Genomic DNA, 16890 nt, shown 5'->3' with positions numbered 1-16890 from the left:
GGGATGCGGCCAGGGAGATTGGTGGAGTTAAGGATAGGGGAGGGAATGTGGTGCGAAGGGGGGCAGACATCAATGGGGTTTTCAGGGACTTTTACGGGGAATTGTATCGGTCTGGACCCCCAGCGGAGAGGGGGGGGGGTGTGAATGGGGCGCTTCTTGGACCGGCTGAGATTCCCGAAGGTGGAGGAGGGGTAGGTGGAGGGACTGGGGGCGCCGATTGAGCTGGAGGAGCTGGTCAAAGGGATAGGGAGCATGCAGTCGGGGAAGGCGCCGGGGCCGGATGGGTTCCCGGTCAAATTCTATAAAATGTATGCAGACCTGCTGGGTCCCCTGTTGGTTAGGACCTTTAACGAGGCAAGGGAGGGGGGGGCTTTGCCCCCGACTATGTCCCGGGCGCTGATTTCCTTGATCCTTAAGCAGGACAAGGACCCCCTGCAGTGTAGATCATACAGGCCGGTCTCGCTGTTAAATGTAGACGCCAAGCTGTTGGCGAAGATCTTGGCTACAAGGATAGAGGACTGTGTGCCGTGGGTCATCCATGAGGACCAGAAGGTTCGTGAAGGGAAGGCAGCTGAACACCAACATACGGAGGCTCTTGAATGTTATTATGATGCCGGCGGTAGCGGAGGTAGTGGTGGCGCTAGACGCGGAGAAGGCCTTTGATAGGGTTGAGTGGGGGTACTTGTGGGAGGTGCTGGAAAGGTTTGGGTTTGGGGAGGGGTTTGTCAGATGGGTGAGGTTTGTTATATGCTGCCCCGATGGCGAGCGTGGCCACGAATAGGAGGAGATCGGAGTACTTTCGGTTATACTGAGGGACGAGACAGGGGTGTCCCTTGTCCCCCTTGCTCTTTGCGTTGGCGATCGAACCCCTTGCCATGGCGTTGAGGGAGTCGAGGAACTGGAGGGGACTGGTGCGGGGTAGGGAGGAGCACCGAGTGTCGCTTTATGCGGATGACTTATTGCTATATGTGGCGGACCCAGTGGGGGGGGAATGCCAGAGGTGATGAAGATTCTCAGGGAATTTGGGGACTTCTCAGGGTATAAGTTCAACCCGGGTAAGAGCGAGCTGTTCGTCGTGCACCCGGGGGACCAGGAGGGGGGGGATTGGTAGGCTCCCACTAAAAAGCGCGGAGAGGAGCTTTAGGTACCTGGGAGTCCAGGTGGCCAGGAGCTGGGGGGCCCTACACAAACTTAACCGTACAAGGCTGGTGGAGCAAATGGAGGAGGAGTTTAAAAGATGGGACATGTTGCCACTGTCGCTGGCGGGCAGGGTGCAGTCAGTCAAGATGACGGTGCTCCCGAGGTTTTTGTTCCTGTTCTAGTGCCTCCCCATCCTTATCCCGAAGGCCTGTTTAGGAGGGTCAACAGGAGTATTACGGGATTTGTATGGGCGCACGGGACCCCGAGAGTGAGAGGGTGTTTTTGGAGCGGGGCAGGGATGGGGGGGGCTGGCGCTGCCCAACCTCTGTGGGTACTATTGGGCTGCCAACGCAGCGATGGTGCGTAAGTGGGTAATGGACGGGGGAGGGACAGCATGGAAGAGGATGGAGATGGCGTCCTGTGTGGAGACGAGCCTGGAGGAGCTTGTAACGGCGCCGTTGCCGCTCCCTCCAACGAGGTGTACCACAAGCCTGGTGGTGGCGGCTACCCACAAATTTTGTGGGCAATGGAGACGGCACGGGGGGAGGTGGGGGTCTCAATGGGGTCCCCGATACGGGGGAACCACCGGTTTGTTCCAGGGAGAATCGGTGGCGGGTTCCTGAGTTGGCACAGGGCAGGTGTTCGGAGGTTGAGGGACCCGTTTGTAGATGGGAAGCCTGGGTGAGTTAGAGGAGAATTTCGGGCTCCCCCCAGGGAATATTTTTAGGTATATGCAGGTAAGGGCGTTTGCCAGGCGGCGGAGTTCCCTCTGTTGCCTCCACGTGGGGTCCAGGACAGGGTGCTCTCGGGGGTGTGGGCTGGAGGGGGGAAGATTTCGGACATGTACCAAGTGATGCAGGAGGTAGACGAGGCCTCGGTGGAGGAGCTGAAGGGTAAATGGGAAGAGGAGCTGGGCGAGGAGATTTAGGAGGGGACGTGGGCGGATGCTCTGGAAAGAGTGAACTCCTCCTCTTCATGTGCGAGGCTTAGCCTCATACAGTTCAAGGTGCTACATAGGGCTCATATGACCGGGACGAGGATGAGTAGGTTCTTTGGGGGCGAAGACAGGTGTACTAGGTGCTCGGGGAGCCCAGCGAACCATGCCCATATGTTCTGGGCATGCCCAGCGCTGGGGGAATTTTGGAAGGGGGTAGCAAGCACAGTGCCGAGGGTGGTAGGATCCAGGGTCAAGCCAGGCTGGGGACTCGTAATATTTGGGGTTGCAGTGGAGCCGGGAGTGCAGGAGGCGAAAGAGGTCGGTGTTCTGGCCTTTGCGTCCCTAGTAGCCCGGTGGAGGATTCTTCTTCAGTGGAAGGATGCGAGGCCCCCAAGCGTGGAGGCCTGGATCAATGATATGGCGGGGTTCATCAAATTGGAGGGTGAAATTTGCCCTGAGGGGATCAGTACAGGGGTTTTTCAGGCTGTGGCAGCCTTTCCTAGATTTCCTGGCAGAACGGTAGGGAAAAAAGGCCAGCAGCAGCCCGGGGGGGGGGTGGGGGAGTCGTTTCGGTGGGTTGGGTTGAAGGGGCGTGTACATGTGTTCTTTGGTTATGACGGGTGTTAATCTATTTCTTCTTTTTGTATTTAACGGGGGGGGGGGGGGGGGGGGGGGGGGGGTTTGTTCTTTCTTGTTTTTCTTAGTTGTTAATATTTTTTTTTGTTAATATTTTTGTTATTGATATTTGTGAAAAATCTGAATAAAATTATTTATTTAAAAAAAAGATACCACTCCAATGAAACACCTGGACACTTCGACAGAGTAGAGCCAAAGGAAGTAGGTGAGATCCATAATGAGTACTTTGCACTGGTATTCACAAGGGAGAGGGACACATTGATTGGTGGGTGTCTCAGAGAGATATATAAACACTTACACGAGGGAGGAAGTGTTAGATTTGTTAAAAAGCATTAAGGTAGACAAATCCCCAGGGCCAGATGGCATCTATCCCAGATTACTGAGAGAGACAGGAGCTGAAATTGCTGGGCCTCGAACAGAAATCTTTGTTTCCTCGTTGGCCACGGGTGAGGTCCCATAGGATTAGAGGATAGCTAACAATGTCCCATTATTTAAGAAGGGTTGTAAGGCTAAGCTGGGTAATTATAGGCCAATGAGCTTGACGTCAGCGATAGTGAAATTGTTAGAAAAGATTCTCAGAGATAGGATCTATACACATTTGGAAGTGCATGGTCTTATTAGCGACAGACAGCATAGGAGGTCATGTCTCACTAATTTAGTTGAGTTTTTTGTGGAAGTGACAAAAATGTTTGACAAGGGAAGGGCTGTGGACTTTAGTAAAGCATTTGACAAGGTCCCTCATGGCAGGCTGGTACAAAAGATTAAAATCACACGGGGTCAGGGGTGAACTAGCTAGATGGATTCAGAACTGGCTTGGCCATAGAAGACAGAGGGTAGCAGTGGAAGGGTGTTTTTCCCGAATGGAGGTCTGCAACTAGTGGTGTTCTACAGGAATCAGTACTGGGACCTCTGCTGTTTGTAATATATACATTTATATAAATGACTTGGAAGAAAATATAGTTTGCGGATGATACTAAGATTGCTGAAGTTGCAGATCGTGATGAAGATTGTCAGAATACAGCAGGATATAGATAGGCTGCAAAATTGGGTGGAGAAATGGCAGATGGAATTTAACCCGGACAAATGTAAGGTGATGCATTTTGGTAGATCCAATTCAGGGGGCAGCTATAAAATAAATAGCAGAACCATTAGGAGCATAGACACACAGATGGAAATGGTGGTAAAGAAAGCATATGCTTGCCTTCATCAGACAGGGCATAGAGTATAAAAGTTCGCAAAATATGTTACAGTTCTATAGAATGTTGGGTAGGCCACATTTGGAATACTGTGTCCAATTCTGGTCATCACACTACCAGAAGGACGTGGAGGTTTTGGAGAGAGTACAGAAAGGTTTACCAGGATGTTGCCTGGTGTGGGGTATTAGCTATGAGGAGACTGAATAAACTGTCATTGTTCTCCCTAGAATGACAGAGGCTGAAGGGCAACACGATAGAAGTTTATAAAATTATGCAGGGGTATAGATAAGGTGAACAAATGGAGGCTTATTCCCACGACAGAAATGTCAATTACAAGGGGGCACAAGTTCAAGGTGAGAGGGGATAGGTTCAGTGGAGATGTGGGGGAGGTTTCTTTTTCCTTTATAAATTTAGAGAACCCAATTCATTTTTTCCAATTAAGAGGCAATTTAGCATGGCCAATCCACCTACCCTGCACATCTTTGGGTTGTGGGGGCGAAACCCACGCAAACACAGGGAGAACGTGCAAACCCCACACGGACAGTGACCAGAGCCGGGATCGAACCTGGGACCTCGGCACTGTGAGACAGCAGTGCCACTCACTGCACCACCGTGGTTGGTTTTTTTATTTACACAGGGTTGTGGTTGCCTGGAATGCACTGCCAAGTGAGGTGGTTGAGGCAGATATGTTGGCGACCTTCAAGACTTATCTAGATAGACACATGAACAGATGGGGTATAGAAGGGTACAGGTTTGGTCTAGATAGGACACATGATCGGTGCAGGCTTGGAGGGCCGAAGGTCCTGTTCCTTTGCTATACTGTTCTTTGTTCTTGTTACCGAGCTGGAACTCTTAATACACTGATATAAAGTTGAAGTCATGATTCAATATCTACTCGAGATTATATTTCTTTGCCTAGTTTCAGTGCATTCAGGGGTTAAACTGGCACTTAACTGTGTTGCAGTGGGCATCCAAAGCTGCTTTGCAGCTATTTGAAAGTACAATTTAACAACAGTGTTCAACTAAGCCCATCAATTGTAGCTTTTCTAACAACTAATTTAGCTATCCTACTAGTGTACTATGAACTGTGGAAGCAGCTGCAAAGACAACATGACCAAGAATGGTTATCATCAGATTGGCTACCATGTACACAACTGAAAACATTTCTTCACATGACCCAATAGCATGAAGAAATATATTTTTTTAAGTTTCTGAGCCATAAGATATGTTGGTTAATTAATTATTTCAGAAACAAACCAAAGCATATTGCACCCTTTTTCTACCAGTAAAGAAAGAAGGCGTTTGATAAGGTGCCGCATAAAAGATCCAAAAGGTGAGGTCTCAGGGGATTGGGGGTAGAGTACTATATTGGATTGAGGGTTAGCTAACTGACAGAAAATAGAGGCTCAGGATAAATGGGCCCTTCTCTGCCTGGCAAACTATGACTAGCGGGGTGCAGCAGGATTCAGTTCATGAACCTCAACTGTTTACATTTTATACAAATGATCTGCAAGCAAGGACAGAGTGTAATATCGCAAAATTTGCAGATGATACTAAAATGGGTGGGAAAGCAGGCAGTGAAGAGGTTATAAAGATTTGGACGGATATAGATTAGGGGAGCCTGTGACGTAGAGCCATAGGACCCATTTAAATATACGTTTGCCAGATTCACCCGGGACTCAACAGGGGCCTCCCAGACAACTGGAGATTCCCCCGGTGGTCAGGGGCAGGCCAGAGTGGCACACTTGCACCGCTGGGGTGCCAGTGCCAGGGATTGTGTGTGGGGGGGGCGACAGAAGGAGAGATCAGGGAAGTCTTCCAAAATGGCACCCAATCTGCAAGGAGGAGGAAATACCTCTAAGTATTGCCTCAGCAGAGAGAATCACAGAGGTTCAAAGAGACAGCAAAGTGTCATCGAATAGCAAGATGTTTCTCGGCAACGAAAACTCCCACTAAACGTGCCATTCAGCAGACTAACTCAAGTCTGCTGACTCGCACCCTCGGTTTAGGCAGAATGCTTTTTCTAAAATAAAGGTATTAAAGTTGGTTAGATAGGTCATAAATGTATTTGAATACTGAAACCAAAGGAAGGATGTGAAATAGATAGATAGTGCAAGTAGATGCCAAGATGTATTTATTTTAGAACCACAGCTGTTTGGAGCCAATTTCCATAATTCATGAAGTACCGAGGTTACTATAATCATTCAAAGGTGAACGTGACAAGTTGCTGAGAGAATATAACATTGTCAGTTTGACGGCAAGTAATTAGCTCATACGGCAATGAGTGATGGAAAACAAGTCTCTTGAAGCTTCTTTGATTTCTTTCATAAAATTTATTTTGGGCCAGTCTTAATGCTTATCAGAAAAAGCATTATTAGGGAAGTTAGAATCGTGTGAAATGAACAAAATGAAATGAAAATCGCTTGTCACAAGTAGGCTTCAAATGAAGTTACTATGAAAAGCCCCTAGCCGTCACATTCTGGCGCCTGTTCGGGGAGACTCGGACGGGAATTGAACCCGCGCTGCTGGCCTGCATTGGTCTGCTTTAAAAGCCAGCTATTTAGCCGTGCTAAACCAGCCCCAGATGTGTATAACTGGATACAATCTCAATGGATCAAATTACATTCTGACCCCTTTTCCAAGACACTGAAAAATACTAGAATTTAACGAATAACTGAAATATATAATTGAACCAATTATAAACAAATTGAATTCAGTGCAGAAATAAAAATAAATATTAATATATTAAATACCTGTTTATTTGGAAATGCTCTAATGCAGCGGGTCTGATACTTCAGACTAGACTCTCTCCTTTGCTGTACATATCCCATGTTCCTCAGGTCCCACACCAATACACGACGGCTAGCAGTTCCCACAATTAGACGATCCCCGGACACAGAAAGAGTATACACCTTATAAAAGAAAAAAATGCAAACATTTTCTTTTAAAATTTTATACATGTAAAAGCCTTGCTGCAGCCAGAAAATAGTCACCACGGACGCCAGGAAGAAGAGCCAGGAACAGTGACCACAGCAGCCACATGTTGGGGTTACTCGGCAACTTGGTAATGTAGGTAACAAGGGGACTGCTGTGTGTACACCAATTTGGAGGAGCTGTCGTGGAATAGACCAATTTGGGGTTATTATTTGTGTTTAAACAAACACCTGTCTTCTCCTTTCAATAAAGTTACCTTCCTTTTTACTTTTTATATCCATATCAATTATAATTGTCTTAGTATAATTCAATATTCATTAAAACTGTTGTTTTAACATAATACTTGTTGTAGTCTCATTCCAGTTGCATCCAGAGTTCATCTTCGAACCAAAGTGAGACTATGAAAGGGACTCTCACGACATCTTGGATAGATGGGTGGCATGGTAGCACAGTGGTAAGCATTGTTGCTTCACAGTGCCAGGGTCCCAGGTTCAATTCCCGGCTTGGGTCACTGTCTGTGTGGAGTCTGCACGTTCTCCCAGTGTCTGCGTGGGTTTCCCCCCGGGTGCTCCGGTTTCCTCCCACAATTATGGGCAGCAGGGTAGCATGGTGGTTAGCATAAATGCTTCACAGCTCCAGGGTCCCAGGTTCGATTCCCGGCTGGGTCACTGTCTGTGTGGAGTCTGCACGTCCTCCCCCTGTGTGCGTGGGTTCCTCCGGGTGCTCCGGTTTCCTCCCACAGTCCAAAGATGTGCGGGTTAGGTGGATTGGCCATGCTAAATTGCCCGTAGTGTCCTAATAAAAGTAAGGTTAAGGGGGGGGGTTGTTGGGTTACGGGTATAGGGTGGATACGTGGGTTTGAGTAGGGTGATCATGGCTCGGCACAACATTGAGGGCCGAAGGGCCTGTTCTGTGCTGTACTGTTCTATGAATTCCTGAAAGATGTGCTCTTAGGCTAATTGGATATTCTGAATTCTCAGTCAGTGTACCCGAACAGGCGCCGGAGTATGGCGACTCAGGGATTTTCACAGGAACTTCATTGCAGTATTAATGTAAGCCTACTTGTGACACTAATAAAGATTATTTGAACTTGTACATCTTTCATGGCCAACAGTTCTTTACACTTTACAGCAAGTGCTTTACAGGCAAGTACTTCTGAAGTCCAGTCACTGTTGTAATTCTAAGAACAACAATGTGGAAGTGTGCTGTGCACAAATTAATCCAACAGTACTGATAATTGCTAGATAATCGGTTTTCGTGACATTGATTGATTGGTAAATATTGGCCAGGACACACCAGGGTTAACTCCTGGCATGGAACCTTTTGCATCCACCTGGGAAAACAGAGTGGTTTAACATTTCATTCAAGACAGATTTGATGTGGAAGGGAAGATAATAGAGGTAATGTTCTTTACACATTCAAATCTCTTTATGTGCCACTATCAGCACCCTTCTTAGCCTTGATCACTTCCATTTACATTCCGTTTGTTTTTCTTTCCACGACATCCATGTCAATCTCCACCCATCATTACCTTTGATAAAGGATCATCTGGACTTGAAATGTTAGCTCTTTTCTCTCCCTACAGATGCTGCCAGATTTGCTGAGATTTTCCAGCATTTTCTCTTTTAGTTTCAGATTCCAGAATCCGCAGTAATTTGCTTTTATCCACTATCACTGGCCCCCTATCCAGCCCCAATGCTCCACGCCCCGCACAACAGTATAAATCTGACCCTATTTCCAGTTTTCTCCAACTTTGACAAAGAGTTATCCAGACGAAACATTAGCTCCCTTGTCTCTCCATAGATGGTGCTGAGACTGTCCAGTATTTTCATATAATCATAGAATTTACAATACAGAATGAGGCCATGAGGCCCATCAAGTCTGCACTGGCCCTTGGAGAGAGCCATACCTCCAGCCTATCCCCATAAACCCAGTAACCTGACCTAACCTTTTGGACAGTATGGGGCAATTTAGCGTGGCCAATCCACCTAACCTGCACATCTTTGGACTGAAATGAAACCACTTGTCACAAATAGGCTTCAAATGAAATTACTGTGAAAATCCCCTAGTCGCCACATTCTGGCACCTGTTCAGGGAGGCTGGTACAGGAATTGAACCCCGCTGCTGGCCTGCTTTAAGTGGGAAGAAACCAGAACACCCGGAGGAAACTCACGCAGACACGGGGAGAAAGTGCAAACTCCACACAGACAATCACCCAAGGCCAGAATTGAACCCAGGTAGCTGGAGCTGTGATGCAGCAGTGCTAACCACTGTGCCACTTTGTATATTCATAGGATGGACATTTCAAAGAATTGTAAAATTAAATGAAACTTCCATCTAGACACTAATGAAAGTCAACCTGGAGTTCACTACCCCAGAAGCCTGTGGATGCTCGGGCATCAAGTATGTTGAAGGCGGGATGGTGCAGGAAGATGCAGTTAAGACAGATCAGCCACAATCATACAGAATGCTGGAGCAGGCACAAAAAGATCTGGGCCGGGATTCTCCCCTAGCCGGCGGTGCGGGGGGTCCCAGCATGTTGGAGTGGCTTGAACCACTCCGGCGTCGGGCCGCCCCAAAGGTGAGGACGTCTCTGCACCTTTAGGGGCCAAGCCCTCACATTGACAGGCTAGGCCCGCGCCGGAGTGGTTCCCACTCCGCCAGCTGGCGTGAACGGCCTTTGGCGCCACGCTAGCCGGGGCCGAAAGGATTTCGCCGGCTAGCGCAAGTCTACGCATTCGCCGGAGCGTCAGCGGCTGCTGACGTCATACCGACGCATGTACAGGGGAGGGGGTCTCTTCCGCCTCCGCCATGGTGAAGACCACAGGCCCGCCCGCCGATCGGTGGGCCCATATAGCTGGCCAGGCCACTGTGGGGCACCCCCAGGGGGCAGATCCCCCCCCCAGGACCCCGGCGCCCGCCCGCGCCGCCAATCCAAGAGGTGGTTTAATCCACGCCGGCAGGAGAGGCTAGTCAGCGGCGGGACTTCGGCCCATCGCAGGCCGGAGAATCGCCACGGGGGGCCCGCCGACCGGCGCACCGCGATTCCCGCCGAATCTGGGGGGGCAGAGAATTTGGGACACAGCGGGGGCAGGATTGACGCCAGCCCCGGGTGATTCTCCGACCCGGCGGTGGGGGGGGGGGGGGGGGGGGGGGGGGTCGGAGAATCCTGCCCCTGTTCTTTTTTTTGTTTTCATTGTATTTTGAAATAACCTGCCTAAACAGGCAGTAAGAGACAATCTCCCAACAAAAAGACCAAAATAGCTTCAACGTTCCCATTTAAACTAGTGTTAAAACAATTTCAAAATGAAATGTTAAGAGTTAACCTGAAATGTGAATATCTCCGCGAAGGAACTGACTTTGTAACAAATATTTTAGTGCACAACCCAATTGGCCGAATCACGATATCTACTATTGAAGATAGTAGATTGCTCCAACAGTCATAACTTTCAATTAATTTAATCTGAAATTTATTATGGCCAATTGTAGAGGAGGTTCCCTCCGAATCGTCTTTCATCCAAGCTTAGTCATATCTTGGCATCCAAGAAAACAGTACTCTGAAACTACTGACTGAGCACATGTATAACCAAAGTGATTCTCATTTTCAACAAGCATATAAACTGGAGGGCCCCAGTCCCTTTATCCCTTCAGTTCTCCCTCTCCCCAGTAATTTAACATCAAGTGCCAAGAGAATATTGATCCCCATTAATTATCAAGATTATGGGGCACTGCGTCAGAGACCCGGGTTCAATTCTTACCTCGGGTGACTGCCAGTGTGGAGTTTGCACATTCTCCCCGTGCCTACGTGGGTTACCTCCCGTTTCCTTCCACAGTCCAAAGAAGTGCAGGTTAGGAGGATTGGACATGCTAAATTGCCCCTTAGTGTCCAACTGTTAGGTGGGGTTACGGTAATAGGGCAGAGAAGTGGGCATAGGCAGGCTGCTCTTTCAGGTGGGCCAAATTTCCTCCTTCTGCAAAGGCGGGATTCTATATGATGGGCAATCTGTAGTCATTCAGCCGTGGTAATGCAGTGTTGATATCCAATCAACTACTTTCAACCTGCCCTCAATACTCCTTCATTGCTGGCTTCTGCTTGAATTGTGCAGCCAGGAATTTGGAAAGGATCAGCTTTTGTGAAATTACAGCAGTGGATAAATCCTAATTAGTTAATACACTACCAGCAACTTGTTCCTATTAATTTTCATCTGCCACAAGGTAAACTTTACGTAGCTGCAGATAGAAATCCCGAATTGTTTAAAATTTGGCCAATTTATGAAGCAAAAACATTATAAAACTGCCCCTTCCAATTTTCACACGCACAAAATCTGGACATGCTAGGAAATAATAAAAACCATGCAAATAGGACTTAACAGTTCAGGCTTTAAGAGTCAATGACATAACCCAATAGTTATAGGTGGTCCACAAGACTGCACATAATACACTAACTACCTCAAGAATGTTTTACACTACCCCCAGCTAAATGCATTAAGACGATTCATAAAACAAACCCATCAATATTTTGTGAAAAATGACCATGTAATTGAAAAACATATAATTCTCAAAGTCATGGAGAGTAAAACATTGCATATGAGGAAAGGTCACTGACGTGCACATTTAAATCAAGCTCTTTATAAAGAACTAACATATAATTAGTCTTTACCATGGAGAGTCAAGCACATGAAAATGAATCATAGAATTTACAGTGCAGAAGGCAGTCATTCAGCCCATCGAGCCTGCACCGGAAAGAGCATCCTATTTAAGCATATGCCTCCATCCTACCCCCATAACTCCACCTAACCTTTTGTTCACTAAGGGGCAATTTAGCATGGCCAACCCACCTAAACTACATTTCTTTGGACTGAGGGAGGAAACCGAAGCACCCGGAAGAAACCCAAACAGACACGGAGAGAAAATGCAAATTCCACGCAGTCACACGAGGCCGAAATTGAATCCGGGGCCTAGAGATATGAGGCAGCAGTGCTAATCACTGTGCCACCCTTACAAAAGAAATTAGAAAAAATATGAAGTTCCCCCCAGAAGCAAGGTTCAACATTCCAACGGAAATCTAAGCTGGCTTTTGTATTATCTGCAGCATTAACTGTATTAAGTGATAAAAGTAATCCGATTCATAAAGAGGGAGAACGTTCAAAGAAAACTAGATATAACAGCGCTGAAATATAATTTTTTTTTAAAAACATGGCTTCACCCAATTGCACACAATGAAACAAAACAAAGCACAGATAAATCATTTTAAGTTGGGAATCCCACCATCTGCAGGTTCCCCTCCAAGCAACACACCATTCTGACTTGGAATTGCCATTTTTTCCACTTGTCGTTGTATCAAAATCCACAGAACCCCCTTCCTAAGGCCACTCTGTGTACCCACACCATATGGGACATCATTCAAGGAGTCAGCTCACCACCACCTCAAGGGAAAGTAGGGATGGCCCAGCCAGCAATGAATGTTCACATCCCATGAACAAATAGTATTGAATGTCTTTTGGAATTTGCATATTTTTTTAACTGCCAATGATATGATTTTTGGTACCATTATACCGAAAAATGTCAAAATAGATATTTAACAAACTGAGATATCGAATGGAAGCATTGAAAACTATGGCCCAGATTTTGTAGTCAGAAACAAGCAACAGCACTCCCTGCTGACCTCAAAGAAAGCCTCACTGACAGACTTTGCAGATTACATTATTGTTTAATGGGTAATGTCTAATGTTGGGCTGTAGTGATGTTATCAAGCTATGCAAGCAGCAAATCACATTGAAGAATTCTCAGACAGCCAACCAGGGAATGAAAGCACTAACCAGCAAATAATGTTTAAAAATAACAAAATAAAGATTGAAACAGGCGCATGGGGCTAAAGGTAGAAATTGAAACATTCGTAAACTTAAATTTTTATTATTTGAAAAATTAATAAATCCTAATGGAAACATGTAACAGCATCCCACAAATATAAAATTATTTCTCCAGGGTCAAATTACTGTTCTTTAGAAATACTGGCTGTCAGGTACTTTCTGCACTGCAAGTTGTGATCTTCCCAACTCTTAAACACTCATAAATCAAACGGCAGAGCTGATGGGTCATGCAGATTCTGCCAGTCTACTATTGTGCACACATTCATCAGGAGAAGTATTACTCACTCAGATAAAAAACCTGATGCCATAATGAACCCCAGTGAACCAATAAACAGCTCCATCGACAATGCCCGTCTGTTCCACTCCATTCTGTCACAGATTCATCACTAGCTCTTGGAAGCTAACATGCTATAAATCATACTCTCATTCACCACAACCTATTTTCTTTAAACTAAGACCTTAGTAAAAATTAGGCTAAGAGTAATGGGGTGGCTTCACAGCCACTTAGTAGATAATCCAGTAGATAATACAGTAATAATACGGTGCTTAAAAGGTGAGAATTTAACTACCCAAGATATACCTATATTATCATACAAGCCTTATATCGACACCGTTTGAACCTCACCTATAAACTACAACTTGGCAAATTTAAATTTGATTTCCAAAGACCATGAAAATGCAACTCTATGTTGGCAATACTTTTTGTTCCAGTGAAAATACTTTTCTATTTCTCACAATATCAGACCTCATTTAAAATTTTCCTACCCAGACATGAATTTAGCAACACATCTGCATACTCAGCTGCCTGGAAATACATAGCTGCCTGGAAATATACAATCTACTTAAAAATAACAGTGGGCTTAAGTTGAGTTTCTCCCCACAAAGCAACAATATGGAGATTTTCCTCAACTCATTGAAATGGCTATAGAATGCGAAAAGGCAAAGAAAAATTACTTTAGTGTTTTAGGTATCCCTTCTTGGATATTGCACCAATAGCATTAACTTAAGATGTTGACTAACTTGCTATGCATTTCCAGTATTTTCTGTTTTTATTTCAAATTGCCAGGATTTTTCCCTCATTCACAAAGTTATCTAGCCCAAGGAGACAGGGCTTTCTTTTCTGAAAGAGAATTAGGTAACTCTGGAAAAAGCTCACTTGTCTAAACTTATATGCAGGTACATGGAATTATACTCCAGTGTTCTTTATTTGATAAAGGCTTATAGATAAGTTCCAACAGCAAAATAGAACATCAACAGCACTTTACAATTCTGCCTCCCTAGTCAGTTTCACCAATTAGATTACGATTTGCTTTGTAAAGGAGACAAAGGTTATACCAAATTACTGCGGATGCTTTGACAAAGGGTAATCTGGATTTGAAACGTTAGATCTTTTCACTCCTTACAGATGCTGCCAGACCTGCTGAGATTTCCAGCATTTTCTCTTTTGGACAAAGATTATATGTTGTACACAGGAAATTAGTGTTGAGGCCACAATCAAATCAGTCATGATCTTATCAAATGGCACAGCAGGTTCAGGAGGTTAAATGTGCCAATTTTTATTGTTTGTGGTAAGGAAATTATTGGAAAAATTTCAGAAGGACAGAATTAATCTCCACTTGGAGAGGCAAGCATTAATCAAGGATAGGCAGCATGACTTTCTCAGGGGAAAATAACATCACAAATTTGATTGCATTTTTCAAAGAGGTGACTAGGTGTGTAGACGAGGGCAGTGCATTCGATGTAGTCTACTTGGACTTCAGTAAGGCATTTGGCAGGGTCTTGCATGGGGGACTGGTCATGGTGGTGAGAGCCCATGGCATCCAGGGTAATTTGGATTCAAAATTTGCTTAGACGCAGAGGATGATGGTTGAAGGTTGATTTAGTGACTGGAAGCATGTGTCCAGTGGTGTTCTGCTGGGATCAGTGCCTGGTCCCTTGCAGTTTGCAGTGTACATTAATGACCTAGACGTGAAAGTAGGTAGAATAATCATTCAGTTCGCAGATGACTCAAAAATTAATGGTGTGGTAAATAGCGAGGAGGAAAGCCTGAGATTACAGGACAATATAGATGAGTTAGTCAGATGGGCAGAACAGTGACAATTGGAAATGAACCCTAAAAAGTGAGATGATGCAATCTGAGGAGACTAACAAGGCATGGGAATACACAATGAACAGTAAGATGCTAGGAAGTAGAAGACCAGAGGGACCTTGGATCCCTAAAGGTAATAGAACAGGTACAGAAGGTGGTCAAGGTGCTATATAGGATATATTCTATGCATCAGCCAATAGAGAGTGGGGGGATTGTGATGGAGCAGTATAAAATGCTTGTTAGGGCACAGCTAGAGTGTGCAGTTCTGGTCACCACACGAGGGGAAGGATGTGATTGCACGAGAGAGGGTGCAGAGCAGATTCACCAGGATGCTGCCTGGGCTGGAGCATTTCAGCTATGCAAGTGTTAAGAACACAGCAGATGTTAAATGTTAGGGTATTACAAATCTCAGAAGGGAGGTTTGGAACGCCAGCTCTCAACTGTACATTGCAATTCACAATCTTGTGTATAAATCCCTCCATATTTGCAAGATCATCCAGCTTTCTTCAGTCACATTGTGTTCTTGGCCCTGCTGCCCTTCGGCATAAGGAATACCCCAACCCTCACTGACAGAACCTTCAGATTTCATATTTTTGCATTCTATAAGTATTTCTAATTTCTTCAATGTATATTTTATTCATAAAATTTCTAACGGTACAGTACAAGACAGTTCAAATTTGACAAAGTAGAGTACAAATCAATTTATTTCAATATAATTCTTGAGGAACTTCACTATATTTGCCATTGTACGTTATATTTACAAAGTACATTGGATGTAAAAACATTTTCTGGTGCATACAGCCCGAAAGGTTTTACAGGGTTTCCAGTCAGTTGGTTTAGTATGTGGGAGTGGCCTTTCGGCATTAAAGAACCGTTGGTTGTCCCAAGCTTCAGTGTTCCTCAGCATGTGATCCTGGAACATGCCAGTCTGCAAGACTAGATCACTGACAGCTCTTTATACTGCACAGCAAGTTTCGGACTGGGCAAAGAGCTTCTATCATCAAGTTGATCATTCTCCAGCAGCAGTTTATGTTTATCTCAGTGTGCACGCAAGAACAGCCCTCCCAGCTGCTCGGGTGAACTTTAACAAAAAACAATGCATCACTTCACAGCCTTTCTTGCAAAGGCACATTTGAGAAAGAATATCTCTTCCCCACTGAAGCTAGCTTGAGGACAACTAAAAGAAGTGGTGAGCCCCAAGGTGCCCTGGGGGAATCTGACACAGGGGGTCCTCCCCACCACCAACCAAGCTATGCCTTTGTGCTCATTTGAAAGTTCTGGTGATGAAGTATTTTGCCAATTATTTTGACAGTCTACCAAGGGAAACATCTTGGCAGGTTCCACCATCTCCTATTCACGCAGAGCCTTGAGGATGTTAACATGTAATCGACATGTGGACAAACACATTTTTCTGTACAAACTTTCCATGAGAGGCAGGTGATATAGTCCAGTGCAATTGAATGGGATGTTCTGCAGCAATATCCCAGACCCTTTGCAACAATCCCCCTAACTAGCTGCATCTCTCTTTAACAAACTTGCTTTTTTTCATTCCTTTAGTCACTCCCACAATTTATTCCTCTTGCCATATCCCTCGGAATGTCTGACCCCATCTCATGAATACCATGGGGACCTCATTTCATTTGCATTGCTGCACAAATAAAAAAGTAAGTGGTCCCCAAAGTAAATCAAGTTGAGCTTTGCTCCAGTCCTGCACAGAGGATGCATATCATTAAAGGAATAAAAAAGGGTGGAAGATTATGTAACTTGCCTTCAGTTGAATGGGTTTTGGGTGCAGTTCTTGCTCAGTTGGACTTTGCTCAACGTATTGTGTTGGGACAGTGGGTGCTGAATCTTAGACTTAGGTGTAGGCCATTGAGCCTGCTCCGCAATTCAATAAGATCATAGCTAATTTGGTTCTGGTCCCAACTCCATGATGCCATTCGCTTTCCCTCTCCCCAATAACCCGAGACTCCTTTGCCTATTAAAAATTTGCGTAACTCCACCCCGCCACACATAAATGCAATGACCCAGTCTCCACTGCTTTTTGAGAAAAAAATTCTTCTCGTCTCGGTCTTAAATGGTTAATTT

General features: G+C 45.4%; 1 protein-coding gene across 1 annotated transcript in view; it reads right to left on the bottom strand.

Annotated features, from left to right (window-relative positions):
- bub3 (BUB3 mitotic checkpoint protein) overlaps positions 1-16890 on the bottom strand; it is a 48594-nt gene that overhangs the window by 12713 nt on the left and 18991 nt on the right. Inside the window, exon 5 of the mRNA XM_038773958.1 lies at positions 6663-6821. Coding sequence (XP_038629886.1) covers positions 6663-6821 — 159 coding nt within the window. The remainder of the gene's footprint in view (positions 1-6662; positions 6822-16890) is intronic.

Source organism: Scyliorhinus canicula, chromosome 16, assembly GCF_902713615.1.
Source record: "Scyliorhinus canicula chromosome 16, sScyCan1.1, whole genome shotgun sequence".
Lineage (NCBI taxonomy): Eukaryota > Metazoa > Chordata > Chondrichthyes > Carcharhiniformes > Scyliorhinidae > Scyliorhinus > Scyliorhinus canicula.
Note: the sequence above shows the minus strand (reverse complement) of the source record. Positions and strands in the feature narration are given on the sequence as shown.